The sequence below is a fragment of the Rousettus aegyptiacus genome, unplaced genomic scaffold (assembly GCF_014176215.1).
Source record: "Rousettus aegyptiacus isolate mRouAeg1 unplaced genomic scaffold, mRouAeg1.p scaffold_m13_p_2, whole genome shotgun sequence".
Classification (NCBI taxonomy): domain Eukaryota; kingdom Metazoa; phylum Chordata; class Mammalia; order Chiroptera; family Pteropodidae; genus Rousettus; species Rousettus aegyptiacus.
The window spans coordinates 174966445-174984506 of record NW_023416295.1 but is presented as its reverse complement, the minus strand read 5'-3'; the positions used below and the strand labels follow the sequence as shown (position 1 = coordinate 174984506).

Below are 18062 nucleotides of genomic sequence, written 5' to 3'. Positions count from 1 at the left end.
TGGACCAGACAAGACGGCAGGCTCCGGGGTCAGGGCGCCAGCTCGCTCAGCATGTGCTGGGCGCTGAGCATCTGTGAACACCATCCTGGGTCAAATCTGTCACTAGTCACGTGGGGAAGTTCCGCTCTGCGGGTCAGCCACGGCCATGCTGGCCTGCCTCTCCCCAGCAGCCCCGGCCCCCACCCCACCCGCCCCGGCTGTCCCCAGAGCTCTGCAGTCAAGGGCGGGGGCCTGCAGGCTCGGGCAGGCACAGAGGACAGGTGTGCTTCCCAGGGCCTCTGCGCTGCGAAGTCGAGCCAGGAGGGTGGCGGTTCCCACGGACGCCATCTGCTTCTGCTTCTATCGGTCTCAGGTAAGCCAAGAGCCGGGAGCCGGGAGCCGAGCGCCGAGCGCCGCCCTCTGATTTTCGCTTTTCCTCAGTAAGGGAGCGGCACTGCCGAATCCACTCTGAAGTCAAGACAACCTTCAGCAGGAGTCTGTAATGTGCAAATAACTCTGACGCTAACTGGAAATAAATACCAACAATGCTTCGGGCTATTTCAAAGCCAAGTTGGTCACAATGTGACACTGAGTTCTAAAGCTCTTTCTTCACTCGTCTCTTAAAACTTCCAAAGTACTGAATGTCTCATGGGGGGGGGGGGGGAATCCTATTTGGTTATAGAAACCTAATACTTGAACGTCTTTTTCCTCCCCATAAACAGGACGCGTCTCGATTCTCGTACTGGTATTACAGCAAGGGATCTAGATATAAACAGAAACTCAGACTGCTCATCACAGATCCACATGTGCGCCAACAATTTAATCATGGTCTGTCCGTGCGTCTGGCAAACATGGAGGCGCCGTGCTCAATGCCATGGGCGCGATGACCGACAGGTCGGCCGGTGGCACTGGCGTTCCGGAGAGGACGCGGGCCCCGACCCGAACCCCAGCCCTGAGTGGGGTGAGCGGACGCCGCGCGGTCACGGGGGGACGACGCGCTAGGCAGGGGCGTCGCGGGCCTCTCTGAGGAGGCGACCTGAGCACGGCCCAAAGGATGAAAGGACGCCAGGCACCCGGCGAGTGGGAGAGGCGGCAGCGGGCGGCAGCGCAGACCACGCAGGAGCCGAGACCAGCGGCGACGAGGGACAGTCCCTGTGGCCGGGGAGCGCGTGCGGAGAGCTACGGGAGGCGAGTGGGGGCGAGCGGAGCCCCACCCCTCGGGGGCTCCAGGCTGCATTCTGTCCTAGGCCAGTGAGAACCCCCTGAAAGGCCCGAGTGGGAAAATGCAGAGCTCTCCTCACGGCCGAGTGGAGGTGGTGTGGCGGGAGGCAGGAGGGGGCCCGGAGAGCAGCCGGGAGCCCCCACGGTGGGAGAAAGAGTCTAGCACAGAACAGACCTGCACGCGAATTCTGGTTCTGCCACTGCAGAAGCTGGACGACTCTGGGGAACTTACGCAGCCTCACCAAGCAAACCTGGACAGGTCACACGTGAGGAGGGCAGGGGGGGCGTCTGTCACGTGCCTTGCCTGGCACCCGACACACAACACGCAGCACACCTGAGGGCCACGGAGCTGCCCAGCTCCAGCCTGGGCCCCAGGGAGGCTAAGGGGCACCCGGCTCCCATCAGGCAGGTGGCTTGACTTCCCTTTGCCTCAGTTTCCTCATCCATACAGTCGGGGAAAGCAAAATGATTTCCTAAAACGCCAAATGACATCACAGGACAGAGATCAAACCCTCAGGCCATGGAGTCGGCACGTCCAGGTTCCACCTGTCGTACCTGCCGCCCACCGGCCCGTGGTCTGGGCCAGCTACCAAACTTTTCTGTCTCTAGCCCCATTCTTTTGCAAAATGGGAATAATAGCAGTATTGATCTCACAGAGTGACACAAGTTTAAATAAAACCACAATGTCTGGCATGAAAGAGGCACTCAGGAAACGTCAGCTATTTTTGTTATAATAACAGATTTGTCATCGTTGTTACTGTTACGGGTATTGGTCCCGAGGTCAACAAAAGTGGGTTACAGATTTTGGATATCACGGAAAAACCCAGGTCACTGAATGTCAGTAGAAGCCCGACCCATCAGCTGTCAGAGCGGTCAGGCCCAGCCGCCGCCACGCCACCTGGGGACGCGGGAGCGAATTCAATGCCCCTCCCGAGTCACCTTCTCAGCCGGCTTCTGATGCCACATGCGGATTTCGCTAAACACCGTTTCTTAAAGTTTTTCATTCTCCCTTTACCAATCTCCACCGAAGGGACGGGAAGCACAGGCAGCCGCTACGGAAGGAGGGAGGCGCGGAGATGCCGAGTGTGTCACGCTCACGTGTTTACGCAGTAAGCGCCAATTCAATGACTGTGATACCCAAATCCGGAAGCCGCAGAGGTCCTGGACTTCCAGGGAACAAACAGGTCATTCCAAATGTGACAACGGCTACAAAACTAAATGATAGGACAAGAGGAAACAATAAAAGGGGGCCCACGTGAACTGGGGTTGTGGAGGACTTCTCTCAATGAATTATGTTTAAATCAAGTGGAAAGAACTCGCAGGCGTTGGTCAGGGTAGAGCGGAGAACGCCGGGCGGAGGAACAGTGTGAGTCTGGGGGCGCGGTGAGTTTGGGGCGCTAGTGGAAGGAGAGGCGGCCAGAGTGGGGAAGGCCTAGGAGGACGCGCCCCCTCGTTCCGGCCAACACTTACGACATGCCCAGAAAAGAGGGAAGTCAGATGTGGCCTGCCCTCCGGGAGCTCACGGTCAGGGACAGGTGGCACACCCACCGAGGACGTGGCACGAGCTCCTGGGGCGCAGCAGCAAGGCGTCCCGAGGGTGAGGTCACAGCTCCTTCCCCTGGGGCGGCTGAGCGCCTGTCCTCAGGCCGAGCCCTGTGCCTGCTCCCACCCGCCTGCAGGCTGCACAAGAACAGAGCGTCTCCTCCTCGGTCACCACTGTACCCCAGCAGCCGGAACAGTGCCCGCCGCACAACAAGGCGGACACTCAGAAAATACCTGCTGAACGGACGAACGGAAGTAATAATACAGACACCGCGGGATCCAGCAACACTGGAAAAGGACAACGTGTGAAACGCTGGTTAGCACTGGACATTCATTCCACCCGATCGGCCTGACGGCCGTGGTAGTTAGGGCAGTGCGGGCCATACTCCGAACAGAGACTAGAGGGCCAAAAACAGAGTCGTGCCCACAGGACAATGATCTGCGACAAGGCGGCCCTGCAGAGCCAAGGGTGAGAGGACGCCTTTTCAACTCTGGGACGACTGCGTAACCACAGGGGAAATGTAAAGACTGAGCCCCGCTGCTCACCATAAATGAGGATTAACTTCTGACAGATGAGGGATCTAAATGGGAAAGGTGAAACCATAAAGCTTTTAGATGAAAACAGAAGAATATTCTCATATCCTGAGGGCCTTTGGTAAGACACAAAAACCACTAACCATAGAGGGAAGAAAAATTCATCAAACCACCACAGACGTCAGGAGAGAGTATGGCTGTGGGGACCGGCACCGGCTGAGAAGGGGACCGTTCTGCATTGTCGCCCGGGAGACGGCCCGAGGGCCGAGGCACCAGTACGAGTTTGCGCTTTACCATGTGTAAGTTACATCTCAATTACAAAAAGACACCTCGAAGAAAACCAAAAACAAAACAAGCCCAGGGGAGAGATTATTTCAACCCACATAAAGAACTGATGTCCTGAACGTAAAAAATTCCTATGAATCGATTTACAAAAGACAGAAAACATAAATATAAGCAAAAAAGAAAAAAAAAATCAAACAGCTTCTTCATGACACAGGAAAACCAAAAGGTCAAGAAACACAAAAAAGGTGTTTATTACTAATTGGAAAAATAAAAATCACATCCCAACAGCAGCAGAAAGGCAAAGTGTGAGAGTCCGACCCCAGCGAGAGCTGCGGGGGCGCAGGGCGGCGGGGCCGTGAACCGGCGCGGCTACGTCTGGAGCCTGCGCCGCCCAGAGTAAAGCTGAAGACACAGAAGCCTCAACATTCCTCCCGCTCGTGTGCCAGGTACACACACCGTGCAAACGTGTTCGCAGCGGCACTAATCCTGACAGCGCCGAAGCCGAAATAAGCCAAATGTCCACTAACGGCTAATGAATGAATAAATGAATGTTAAATTTTCTCGACACCCTGTACAGCCAAACACGTGCAATGACTTGGCTGAATCGCAGTTACGATTCTGAATAACAAGGACAAAACGATGCAAGCCATGATTCCACTCACAGAAATTTCGAGACGGCCAACCCGCAGCTCAGCGTGCAGGAATGCAGACCCAGGGCAGGCGGAGCCCGGCGAGTCAGGGCTTTGGGGAAGCCTGGCCATGTCTTCTGCCGTGGCCTGGGTGTTGGTTACACGCGTGTGCTTTGTCATTATTTGCAAACAGCACATATATATATAATACACTCTTTACCTTTTGGTATCTAAGTTATGTTTCAAAATAATTCTGAAAAATCCCGATGATGACGGAACTAAGACGAAGTGTGGGTTGGTTTGCCAAACGCTGTTCACGTTCCGTCAGCGAGACGGTGCTATGAAATGCTGTCCCCTGACACCTCGGAAGGCTTCTGGAGTCCGTGGGCGCCCCGTCCTGGCGAACTGCAGGGCCCAGGACGGCAGCCATTCACGCCCAGCCCGGGCCTCCGCCCGACCGCGCCGCGCCCGCCTTTCCCGGCGCCTCCCGGCTCTGCCCCGAGACGTCGCCAAAGCCGCACTAGTGTCTGAAAGCGGTTTAGGAGAGAAAAACAGCACAAGTCTGACTCCGACATATTTCGGTTTCTCTCCCAAACTGGGAAGCTGCTTTGACTCTTTACGGGCTTTTCCGACCCTCACCCAGAAGGCGCTGCTCTCCGTGTGCATGTGACAAAGTCGTCATTCTGTGGGCCCGGGTGAGAGTGTAAAATCGAGCGATTAACCCAACACGCAGACAGGGATCTCTGGTAAAAGCCAGGCTGGCCGCAGTCACGGGGAAGCTCAAGGGCCGGGTGGGGCCCCGCTCGCGCTCCGCTTCTCCCGCCAGCGAGGCTTTTCCACGGCCCGGGCCGGTTGTCCGCGGCGCTCACTCAACCCCGAAGACGAGGTCCGTCCATTCTCCCAACGGCCTCTGCCGGCAGCTCAGGGAAACCGAGTGACGTTGCGGGTGGGGCGGCTGGGCTCGCCAGCCACAGCGCAAGGCCTGCTGCGCTGGGGTCAGGGCCGTCTCCACGAGGGTCCGTGTGCGGGCGGCGGGTGTCTGAAACCGGCTTTAGTTTACCACTTCCTGCGCCCATCACCAAGCGAAGGCTGGCGGGGATGCGCACCGCCACGGCGAGGGAGCCCGCGGCACCGCAGGCTGCCTCCCCCACGCCCCGCGATCCGGTGGGGTCCTCGGTGCCGAGTCGTGTCACGAGACACCATCTCGGGTGACGTGCGGCCAGGGCTAGGGTCCCACGACCCCTGCCCCCGCCAGCCTGAGGGGACTCGCGCGCACATTCCCCGCCAGCCTGCGCGCAGGGCTGGCCCCCCTGCCGGTGGCTGCTTGCGAGCTGCTTCCTTCACACACTCACACTCGCCCGGCAGGGCGTGCACTCGGGGTGCAGGAGCAAGACACGGATCCCCCCAGCGTAAGCCTCCCGGACGGCAAGAGTCGCGTGTTCAGTCACTCCGGAGGGACATGTGCAGGGAGGGGCACAGTGACACGACAGAACCGTAAAAGACCGATCGGGGGCGCGCGGCTCGGCCAGGGGGGTCACGGAGGAATCCCGAGAGAAGGCGCACACGACCCAGTCCCACCGGAGGGGAAGGCGTGGGAGACGGAGGAGGGCCCCAGCATCTACCCTGACGACCATCCAAGGTCACAACGGAGCAGTGCGTGGGGACGACGTGCTGGATGCGCAAATGGTTTGATTTAAGACTTTCCAGATGACACGGCTGAGTGTCCACACGTCCCCCAAGAAAGGTGCTTGGGAGAGACCCTGAGGGAGCGACCAGGGCAGCCACTTGGAGGTCTGGACAGCAGAGTCGGGACCAAGGGACACGCCGTGGGGTCAGACAACCTGCGCCTGCGCCCCGGCCTTCCGGAGTTCCTCTTTTATAAAGTGCTGTCTTTTGTCCATTAAAAAAAAAAATTATCTTTTCCTTGTGGTTTTGTAGAAATCCTTTATGTATTACGGGCCTGAGGCCTTTGTCAGATGTACGTAATGCAATTATCTTTTCAGTTTTTCCTCTCATACTTAGTGCTTTTCAATTATAATATTTGTTTTGTTTAAGGAACCTCTGCCCACCCCAATATAATAACCATAGACTTCTATGGTTCCTTCTAGAAGCTCTTCTGTTTCGCCTTTCGCACTGAGGTCGAGGATTCATCTTGAATTCACTCACACGTGTGCTGGTTCGAGGTGGGGTGGCGGCTTTTTCCCGTTATGGACACCGAACCGGGCGAACACCATTGATGGAAAGACCATCGTTTCCTCGCTGAACCGCAGTGGGGCCTACGTCATGCGCGCGTGACTCTGCTTCTGGGTCCTTCACTCTGATTTGTGGTGCGATGATCCTCTTCTGAGACCTACCACGGCCTTAGAGGGAGGTCACAGACGAAAACTGACTTCGCTCCCCGGGGTTGACGGCCGTCACAGGCATCTGTACGCGGCCACCCATGGCTGAGACGCGCTACACACTGGGCACTTGGAGAACGCGATGACGTTTTATGTCCATCGCATCCCTGTGGGGTAGGCCCCATTTTACAGACAAAGAAGCTAAAACTCATCGGGGGTAAGTGCAGTGCTTAGAACTGAAGAACAGGCAGAATCTGGGTCTGCCTGGCCCGAGAGCTGACTCTCGGCGCTGGGCCACACTCCCTCGGCCACGGCGTACTGTGGCGAATACTGTCCGCTCATTAGTTCTCTAAACGTTACACTTCTGTATGCAGCAGAAACTTTAAAAGAGGTCTTTTGACCAAAAAAAAAAAAAAAAAGGAGAGAAAAGAAAAAAAAAGAAAAACCCTGTTTGGACTCTCATTCTAACCCTATCCCCTCCCCTCCAATAAAAACAACATTAAAAAAAACCCACATCAAGGAGAAGTGATCAAAACACAGATCAAAAAAGAACGAAAGAAAAACATTTCAAATAAAGTTCAGCTGTTTCTATTTGGGAACAACAACAACAAAAATCCCACTCGCCACAATAAACTGACAAATCAGAAATGGACTCTGTGGTAGCGGAGCCGGAATTTTCCGATGGCATCGGCACCGTGTCATTACTGCGGCTGAGCGAACAGCTGGGCCTGGCCGGGCTCGTGTCACCCAAGCAGCGGCAGCCAGGAGCATCCTCCAGAGCCAGCCACCGCTCTGAGATGACGCTTGTTCCTGGAACTGGAAATCCCCGTGGCCTCCAGGACGACTGTCCGAGAAGCTCTGAGCTTCCTTCCCGCCCCGTCCCCGGCCCGGGGCACTTCAGCCCTAGTTCTCTCTGATACGATGACCCGAAGTTCTTAAACCCCAAGGGTGGCCAAGGAAGCAGCCGTCCTGCAAGGGGTCCCAACCGCACGGAACAAGGACCACTGTCCAAAGGCAATGTCGGCCCTCGCCCCAGCCCAGGCGGGCGGTATGGACACGGCTAGGTGATCCACAGTGACCAAAGAATGGAGGTATTTTAATTAATTAATATTTAACGTCAGCACCGTTTCCAGTCTAAGCGTATCTAAAATATCTATTGTTTTTTTAACATGAAATATTGAAATGAAAAGTCCAATAAAAGCTTAGCTGGTGGTGTTCATTAGCAGAGGTTAAACCAAACAAACCCGAGAATATCAGTGCCAAACGGAGCTTGATTAACTCACCAATGAAGCAAAGAGCTCATGGGAGAAACTTCTCTTGTGCTCAGGACTCTCCCAACAAAACATGCACACACACACACGTATTTCACCAAACTGTGAGCCCATTTACTCGTTCATTCTTCTACTCAACAAAAACGGCAACACCAGGTGACCCCCTGGTGTCTGACCCGAGTGGCCGGACGGAGACATTCGCTCATCTACTGGGAGAGAGAGGGCAGTTCTGCAGGCAGAGAGCGATGGTTTAACTTTGGACACACCGGGTTTGGATACACGTCTGACTCTCAGAAAGAGAGCTCTGTCCAGGGGCGAGGTTTAGGGCTTGTTAGCATCGTACATCACTTCTCGCCCAGATGATCACAACGGCCTCCCTACACGATTCCCCGTCGTTCCCTGGCCCAGAAGAACGTGTGGGACGCAAAAGGCACGCAGGAAACGGCGAACGAGTAACTGAACAAATGGGCGGGACTCCCCGGGAGCACCCGGACACTGGGAAGCCGTGGAGAAGCAGCGGCAAAAACAGGGACCAAGAGGGAGGAGCTGGAAACCGAAAGAAGGTGCCACCGTGAAAGCCAAGGAGAAAGCAGTGCGTGGAGGAGGGAGGGAGCGGTTCCGTCGAACGGGGTTTTACTAGGTCGGGAACTGTGCGGCGTCCGCCGAGCTGGGCGACATGGGGGTGACTGGCGACGAGGAGCAGGCGATGGAGCTTACAGACACGGTCCTCCATCCACACTCCCTTCTGAAGGCCCGCGGGATTTTTCTTTAAAAGGCACAAACCCACAAGGACAAACGGAATTTCAGAAGCCCAAAGGCCATCAGACAAGAAGTAACAGACGGGGCTGTGGCTTACGGCCACGTGAGGGCTCTAGCAACTAAGTCAGCGAATCCAAGAGCGCCAACCCTAAGCCAGTGGGGAGAAAAACAAAGAAACAGTCGTCTCACAGGCTCCCCCAAAGCTCGGTGTTGGTGAGCACACGTGCCGTTGTAACATGAGGTAAAGGCGTCAATTAAAATAGAAGAGTTGTTTGCAAATTTTTAAAAAAGCAGGTGAGCTCCCGGTTCTCTCCTCACCTCAACAGAAGATTCATTCGACAGCGAGGGCTGAAAAGGCCCCCGGCGTGGACGCCACGCGGGCCGCCTGGAGCTCCGTGGCGGTGCACGTGCCCAGGCGCCGAGCGCCTGCAGCCACCCCGCCCGAATGCTGGCTTCGGGGTGCTCTCTCCAGCAGGAGGTCAGGAAAGCGGAGGCAAAAGAAAAACGTTTTCAAACAAACCCAATTAGTTCCCCAATGGAGCCGATTTAAAGGGAATTCTAAAAGAGGACGAGGGAGAAGGAAAGAACCCCAGACAGCCGGACAGAGACTGAAGGCGGGGCGGAGGGCTGGGCAAGCAGTGAATACGTGGGCAGAGCTAAGCGACCACTGACTTCACAAAACAATACTACTTGATGGGGCTTCGAGAACAGAATTAAAACATGCAACGGCAGCAGCATAAAAGCCGAAAGTGCTAAACGGTGCTGTAGCACCCGGGAAGAGGGTGAAGGCCTGAGAAACAGCAAACAGCGCTTAGTTAAGAACGCATGGTGTTTCCTAGGGAACTACTAATGCAATGGAACAAATAACGAAGAACTTTTAAGCTAGGAAAAGACAGAAACTGAATTATAGAAAGCGAGAAAGAACAATAAAATAGGAAGGACGAACACAGAGGCTTAAGCATAAATAGATCAGTAATTACACTAAATATAAATGGACTAAATCCAATAGCTAAAAGACAAAGACTGTCAAACCAGATTAAAAGAAAACCCCAATTATATGCTGTTTATAAAAACATCCGAATGCAGACAGGTTGAAAATCAAAGGAATGAAGTTATACCAGGAAAACCGCCCCTGGAGGAGGGCAGGGGGGGTGAGGAGGCGCGGCCAGGGCGGTGACATCCTCTGGGGGACCCGCCTGTGAGCGGGGCCGAGCCCGGAGCGCAGGCCCCTTTCACTCCCGCACCTGCACGTGCCGCATCGGCGCGGGGGCGGGGAAGGCCCAGTTCCGGTTTATGGCTCACACGGAAAATCAGAAAATCGGAGTTCCTAGGCTAAATGCTCCCTCGTTTCCTATCATTCGACCATTATTCCAGTGTGTCTGTCCTATCTTTTCTGTATTTTATATGCCTTTGAAATCTGGTAGCTTGAATGAATAAAACTCTGAAGAATTACTGAATAGATGTAACACTAACCATGTAATTTTTTAACTTTTCTTGACAAGTCAGAGGAGACTCTCAGGGCCTGCAATGCTTCACTATCATTATAAAAACCAGGATCCATATAGATTACCCAGATCAACTTCAATTCAGAATTCTGAATGACTTCTCCGCTACATGAACGAGTTACAGTGGTTTCTCTGTCCGTGTACTGTCCCCTCCCAGGGACTGGCGAGGAGGCAGTGTGGATTAGTGGCTAAGAACCCCGAGTTTAAACTCCGGGTCTGACCTTCAGGACGAATTGCCGAGTCTCTCAGTTTCCCTGCTCACCCGCACTGCTCCGCGGCGCTGCCAGGAGCAGGTAAGGTCGCGTGTGTAAACACACGTACGGGACACACTGTGTGTTTCTCGAAAGGAGTGAGCGAATGAATCAATGAATGAACGAATGACGGAGCGAATGGCCGCCGGCCGGAGGGGCGGAGCGAAGGCGCCGGCCGGAGACACACGCGCAGCCGCCTCCTCACGCTTTGGTCTTGCTGAAAGCCAAGGACCGGAGAACGGTCCCTTTTTCACTAGAAGGGCGATTCAGGGGACATGAAAGTAAAACCGGGTGAATTTCTATTTTCATAATAAATCGCCTTTTTTTTTTTATCAGGAATTCAATATCGGCACCAGGATGTTCTACTGCTTTCCCGTGACAGGCAGCTTTCTCTGTTTCTTCCTTTCCCTTTTTGGAGCTAAATATTTTCAAAACCCTCTAGGAAATACAGCCCGCGGCGACCGACTACCGTGTAGCGAAGCGGCTCCATCTTCCCCCGAAGGAGAGTCCCGCACGCGGCCTGGCCTGCCTTTCCCGCCGAGCTCACAGCTTCATGCTCTTTGAAACAAGGGAGCTTTTTCCTCTATTGCTCATCAGACAAATGACAGCATCTTTAGCACAAATATGCCTTTCTCCTTCTATTTACTTTGACACACACGGTTTTCATCAGCTCCTTTTCGCTTCTAGACAGAAAGAAACCAGTGGGGGGAATTTCACTTTAAAATGCCCCTCTTCCTCCGTCTCCTGTCCCAGGCTGGGCTCCCCACTGTCCCCCCCCAGGGTGACACTCTCCAGGTCCCTACAATGGTCTTCCCTGCCCCACCCCACATGCCATTAGCACAGGGCGAGGAACGGGGCTGAGGTCGGCTGTCACCAGGGAGGTCCTGACATCAGTCTCTCTCTCAAACCCACCAGGCTGCGTCCGGCCCCTGGCCCCGCGTCACTGTCCTAATCAGCTCCACGGCCACTACAAACTCCAGGCGATTCGTTTCAGTCCAGGTTAGGGCAAGAGCCAGAGGCCCCGGCTTCAGTCACAGAGGGTCACAGGACCAGGAGCCGTCAAGCCTCCCCGCCCACTGCTGGCTCTGAGCGCTCCTCACGTTTCCGCGTCGCCACACCACTGTTTAAGCGGTGCTGCCGAAGGAGCGAGTGCTTAGAAACTTCGCAGCACAAAAACATGAAATTGTTCCCACCTGCTCCCAAGAACACGGGCGCAGTTTGCAAAGGTGACCTCGCGACAGCGCGGCACGCGCAGGGGCCACAGACGAGCTGTCTGAGCCTTAAAGCACTCTGTAGCGGAATGGTTTATCTCGCGAACTTCAGCTCACCACGCTGCGGTTTGCAGAGTGACAGGCAGGCCCGCAGCCAAGTGAGAAGGGGGTACGCGAGCCACGAGCAGGCAGGAGCGTGCGCCCGGCGCGCCCAGGGCCCCGCTCCTGAGGCTCCGGGCTAACACGCGGCGACTCGAAGGCAAGGATACAGGGGTTCCGGTCATCGGGCCTGCAGTTGTCCAGGATCAAGTGAATGGCGTCCATCTCGTTGACCTAGAGAGAAGGGAGAAGACAAATTTACACACTGGAAGCAGCCTGGGGAGCCTCGGAGACGACAGATGATCTGCTTCTCCTTTCCGACCTCCTTCCTCACTGCTGTGGTACCGTGTGTGCAATCGTGTGAAACACCGACATCAAACCACAAATATTTAACAAGACACATAAACAGAAAGTGGTACTTTTCCCCCCACTTTAATCAGAAATGTTGGGGCAACTGGGTAGCCACATAAACAAGGATAAAGTGGATCACACCCTAACACTGTTCCTGAGGATAAACTCCAAACGGATCTGAGCTGAAAGTTTGCTAGAACTCGTAGTGAATTCTTTCTCTAAGCTGGGAAGAGGAAAAACTTTTCTAACTATGACTCAAAATCCAGAAGCAACATGGAACAGGTTTTAAAATCTGACTGGGTTTTAAAAGTCAAATGAAAACTGGAGAAATTATGTTTAAGATATCACAGGCAAAAGGTTAATATTTAAAAAAAAATTTTCTGAAAAGAGAAAAGACCAACAATCCAATAGAAAAGTGGGTGACCACGTGAACAGAAAGGGCACAGGACAAAAGGAAGGCGGGCGGGGCGCCGGGCAGCAGAGTGCGCTCCGCTCTGTCCGCAGCAGGAGGGCGACTGTCAAGCGCGCCGAGACGCGGCTGTCTCTGCCAGGTGGCCAACGCCGAGTCCAGCGCCTTCCGTCCGTGCTGGAGAGGCGACGGGGGGTGGCGCCCGGCCCCGCTGGAGTGCGGCCTGCACGGCGCGGCCCCGCGGAGGGGAACCGGGCCGAACGCAGCAGCAGCGCACGCGCGATTCGCTCTCCGACCCAGGAACCCCGTTTCCAGGACCGCACAGCGTCTTCGCCGTCCCGGGCGGCGGCTCCGCAGCCACCAGCCGTCCCTCCTCACCGCCTCCTCCCTCCGGCCCTTAGCGACTACTACCCGCTTGCTGCCTCTGTGGATGTGCCTAATTCCGGAGGTTTCCACCAACGGAATCGCTCGGTACGTGGCCTGCTGTGTCCGGCTTCGTTCCCGGCGTAGCGGGTGTCGGTGGCTCGCTCCCTTTCGTGGCTGAACAGTGCGCCACCGTCCGGAGAGACCGCGTTCTATCCCGCCATTCATCCAGTAACGAACACCTGGGCCGTTCCAACCGCCTGGCTGTTATGATACGTTGTCATCAACATGTTTTTGAGTAGATGTACGTATTTAAGTCTCTAGGCTATACACCTAGCGGTAGAACCGACTGGATTTTAGATAACCATATTTAACATTTTCAACTGCCAGACTGGTCTTCGAAGTGGCTGTACCGTTCTACGTGCCACTAGCAACGTCTGAGCGTTCCGATTCCTCCGCGTCCCGGTCAGCATCTGTTGCCGCCTGTCTCCCTTTAGCCATCCTGGTGGGTGAGAAGCGGCATGTCACTGTGGTTTCGATTGGCATTTCTCTGATGACTAGTGATGCTGAGTGTGGCAAATTTATAACAACAAAGACCCTGGGAACAACTCGAATGTCCGTCAGCACAGGCTGGCGGAATCAGCTGTGGCACAAATACAAAGAAGTCTGCGCAGTCGGAGAGTTGACGGAGAGGGCGGGGGTCGCCGGGATACGACGCAAAGTGTAAAACGGGAAACGCGGAGCGGGCTCCTGTGTGGACCTCTGTGTGCCACGGGAGGGGAAACACACAGACTGCCCTCGATTTCCCAAAAGAAACAAGGAAGGGTCACGTGAAAAGCTGCTATGCGGAGGGCGGAGAAGGGAAGGAGGTGGGAGACACAGGAACGGATCCGCTGGGCCTCGGGCAGTGCGCCCGGCTGTGCGACTCTGACGTTGGAATCCTACGTGTAGCAACTACGACTTGTTAAAATTAAATTTATAGTTACATAAACAGAAAACAGAAACAATTCATCTGATGACATGTAAAACAAAAAAGATTATTTCACAGAATTAAAACAGAATTTTGACTTTACATCTCTAGTGAGACGCCCCCTCAGCTCACCGAGAACTACACAGAAACTTTAAAATCACGTTCAGTTGTCTGAGTGTAATATTTTCGTACCATTATTTTGAACTGTTATTCATATATTTAGCAAACGGGCAACTAATCATTATGAACCAAGACTTTCAGCTTAAAAAATGTTAATTTTACATTTAAATTAGGAACACTAGCATGAATTCACGATGCATGAATTCATGATACATTTTTCTTTCTAAAAAATATTTATTTTCTAGCTATTTACTGAAAAGGCCGGGAAGCAAAGACAATCCAGTAGCGAAGACCTTTCTAGTACACGATGGACTATTGCAGAGCTCATGTCCCACCAAAGAAGCCACCCTCCAGGTGTCCGGACTCGCTGAAGGCAGGGAAGAAGAGAATCCACCTGACCTCTGTAGCTTCTAGCCACTGAGGCAGGGTGAGAAATGAAGTACTATGTAACTTCAGCGCGTGGTGACGGACACGAACGACCCCATTTAATTCTGACAAGGCCAGGTGAGTATGAACGGTTCTGTTTGACGGGTGTCAGAAGTGAGTCTCACGAGACAAGCGCCCTCCCTGCGGTCCCCTAACGAGTAAGCGCTATTCAAAGTGAGCTCGGGGGACCCCTGTCCGCCTGCAGCACACAGAGCAGAGGGCTCTGCGGATCTTGTCATAACATGTGGGCTTGAATTTCCTGTCTTTAAAATTGTTTTGTTTTCCTAGTAATTCACTGTGTTGTATTTTATAAACACAGAGGTCTAGGGCGGTTTGGGGAAAGATATGGGTTGCTCCCCTCGGACGGCCTGGGAGGTGCTAGCATGGAGGAGGGTCACGGGTCATGCGTCTGAGAACCCCGGAGGGAAGTTGTATAGCCAAACCGGGTGGCCCACCCGAGACAGCATGCAAAGCTTCCAAAGCGACCGTCCCATCCCACGCCTCCTCCCAAGGACCCGGCATGCCACTCCCAGCGGGCCAGGCGGGGTGCTGACAAGTCTCGGGCTAGCCCGGGGTGAAGGAGGGAGGCATGGGAAAGGAGCGAGGGCCTGCTGACTGGCACAGAGCGGGGACACCAGCCAGTCCTCACCGGCCCTTTGCGAACGTGTGAGCCAAGGCCTTCCGGAGCACAGGTGTGCCTCCAGGCCACAGTGAGCTTCGTAGTATTTGACTTGGGGACTGTACGGCACGGGGCTCCGGGAAAGGCGTCCCTGCAGAAGTGACATTTAGCTCGAGGAGAGAACGAAGAGGAATTAAGCCAACAGGGGGGCTGCGGAGAACGTTCTGAGCAGGGGGAGCACGTGCCCCAGCTGGAGGTGGGCAGGGCCGCGCGGCGTGCGGGAGGGAGGCAGCACCGCCAGGGGCCGGGGGCCGGGACTGTGCAGCAGAGGGCTGGGCTCAAAGCCCGGGTCTGCCGCCCTTTTGAGCTGCGTGGCTTTGGGCAAGTCACTGAACTCTGGCGTGTAAAACGGAGGTAAAAGGGCCTACTTCGAAGGGTGACTGAGAACGGAACGGCTCGCCGCGCGGCTGGCGCACAGTGAGCGCTCGGGGAGGGTCCGTGCGGTCGGCTGGCGCAGGGAGCCACGCGGCAGCCCCGAAAGATGGGCGCGCCGGGGACGCCGCTCGCACTGCCGCGCACGCTGCTCTCCTGGGTATTCGGCAAAATCGGAAATTTATTTTCAAAAACCAGGTTTTTGGGGGGGAGGTGAGAAATAAAAGGATCGAGGATGTATTATTCCATGCAAGAGATACGTCTATTTTCCTGGGGAATAAAAAGAATTCTCAGCTGCACGAAATGGGTAAGATGTTCTTTGAAGGAAGTGAAATCACACGTAAACACTGAAATTCAGGCAGGCAGTGAGGGCGCGTCAAAGGGCTCTTGAAGATGATGGTCAGACCAGAGCTGTGGCTGAGCTGAGGGTGAGTTTCCCTAGTTAAACATTTCTCATTCACATCCACGCGTTATGAAACGACACAAAGTAAAATTTTCCATACATTCCTTCAATGCTCACAGCATAAATGACCTACTATAGACAAAGATGGCCGTGGCGTTATGACGGGGAGGTAAGGATGTCCTTAAGAATGAACACAGGTAAGGTCACTAGAGAAAGAATTTGTGAATGCCACGCCTTCAGCAGTGACAGACACGCTGTGTCACTACTGGGCTCAAGTTCGCTGCTGCAGCTGCCTGCGTGGAGAACAATTAGGAAATTAACACGCTTTCTTCTGTTCGCACTTCATAAAACAAGGAAGGGGTTTTGTTTTCTTGCCCAACACGTTGGGAAAGATTCTAGGCCCATGCTATAAATGAGTCAGAGCTGCAGCTGGCAGCCAGGAGCCGGGCTCGGTCGCCGCCGCCCTGAGCTGATGCGTCTCCACCAGACGCCATGCCTGCCCTAAACAGGCGAGCGTCTCGCCTCCGGAAATCAAGTGTGAACAGAAGGACGATAACTGACTTGTTAACAGGTCTCTCCCACCTCAGTCTCGCACTGAGCGGAGTCTGCACACCCGCCCCAGTGACATCTCAGTTCCTTCGGGAAAATGTATTAGGGTGACGGAAAACAGCCTCAACTGTTCTGGCTGCTCTGCCACTGGATGGTGACTGCGAAAACGCGAAACCTGGGGAAAGGCGAGAGCACCCTACCCAACGCAGGACAGAACCTCCTCCTCAAATAGACGGTCGGCGGAGGCGAACCAACACATTGGTCCACGTGTGCTCGTAACACAGCCTCTGAAAACAACGCACGGGCAAGACGCTCACTAGAGTCCGCGCGTGACGTGAATAATGAACAACGCGGGTGTGCTTCCTACCTGGAGACGAAGCCGTCCTCAGACCTGCACCTGGTGTCAGCCTTCCTAGGTGACAGCATTTGCATTTCCCTGATGACTAACGACGGGGAGCATCTTTTCAGGAGCTTCTGGGCCATGCCCAAATCTTTTATGAAGTGCTGCTCAAGTATTTTGCCCAGTGTATTAACTGGGCTGTCCTTTTTCATTGAGTAGTGAGAGTTCTTCACATAACCTGGAATGAATGAGTCCTATGCCGGATATATGGATTGCAAATACTCTCTCCTATACTGGGGCTTGCCTTTTCATTTTCTTAATAGTGTGTTTCAAAGAACATAACTTTTCAATTGAAAGGAACGAGCCGTCATTTTGTTCATGGTTAGTGCTTTCTGTGTCCTAAGAAATCACTGCTGACCCCAACACATCCAGACTGCCTTGAGTTTTATAGTTCTGGGTTTTGTATTTAATTCCAGTTTAAATCAACTTTTGCATTTGGTGCTAGATTAAGGATTTTCTTTTTATTCCCCATAGGGATATGTAATTGTTCCAGTCATTTGGTGAAAGGACCACCCTTTCCTCATTCAGTCCATTTCTAGACCCTCTATTCTATTCTGATATAAACACGCTATTACTATGCCAGCACCACATCTGACTCATCAGCCTGATCGTAAATCAAGGAAGATGCAGGATCATCCTCCACCTTTTTTGGTTTTAACAGCTCTCGCTATTGAGCCAGGTTACTAGGGCCTCCGAAACCAAGGACCACAGCCGTGTGGCTCCAACTCCAAAGCTTCACCGCTCACAGGTCTGGAGGCCAGAGGTCCCATCCAGGTGGCGGCCGACTGGTTCCTCCGAAGAGCCGCTGCAGTTGATCTACAAATAATATTGCGGCAGGTCCTCAAATGATGTCATTTCATTTAACACAGTTTCCTTACAATGTCAAGGAGGAAAAAATCAATTCCCGCCTGTGTGGAGTCTGCATTCTTCCCACGTCTTCATGGGTTTTCTCTGGGGACTCTGGTTTCCCTCCGCATCCCAAAGAAGTGAACACCAGGTTGACTGTGGTGTTTAAATTGTCCCAGTATGAGTAGAGAGGGTGTGTGTGTGTGCGCGCGCCCTATGATGATGGCATGGCGTCCTGTCCAGGGTGGGTCCAGCCTGGGTGCCCTGAACTGCTAGGATGGAATCCAGCCACCTGGGACTCCGAACTGAAATAAGCAGGTTGGAGAGTAATCCTCTTACTTGTTTTATTAATCTTTCCTAAATGTATATACGACTCGCATTTGTGTTCAGTATTGGAAATGCTGTGGGTCTTTATTGAGAAATATGGGATGCTCCGGGGCCGGAAATGGGCCCGGAAACCTGCCGTGGGAACTCTCTCTCGTGTACGTCAATCGGCCTCGGGTCAAACTGGTTTCGTTGCGCGGTGCCTCACTTCAGGTCGCATTTTCC

At 54.0% G+C, this 18062-nt stretch overlaps 1 protein-coding gene across 1 annotated transcript in view; it reads right to left on the bottom strand.

The window, feature by feature from the left end:
• The window catches only part of ATXN10 (ataxin 10), a 125723-nt gene that overhangs the window by 9103 nt on the left and 98558 nt on the right, over nt 1–18062 (bottom strand). Inside the window, exon 10 of the mRNA XM_016135705.2 lies at nt 11796–11859. Within this exon, the coding sequence (XP_015991191.1) occupies nt 11796–11859 (64 nt within the window). The remainder of the gene's footprint in view (nt 1–11795; nt 11860–18062) is intronic.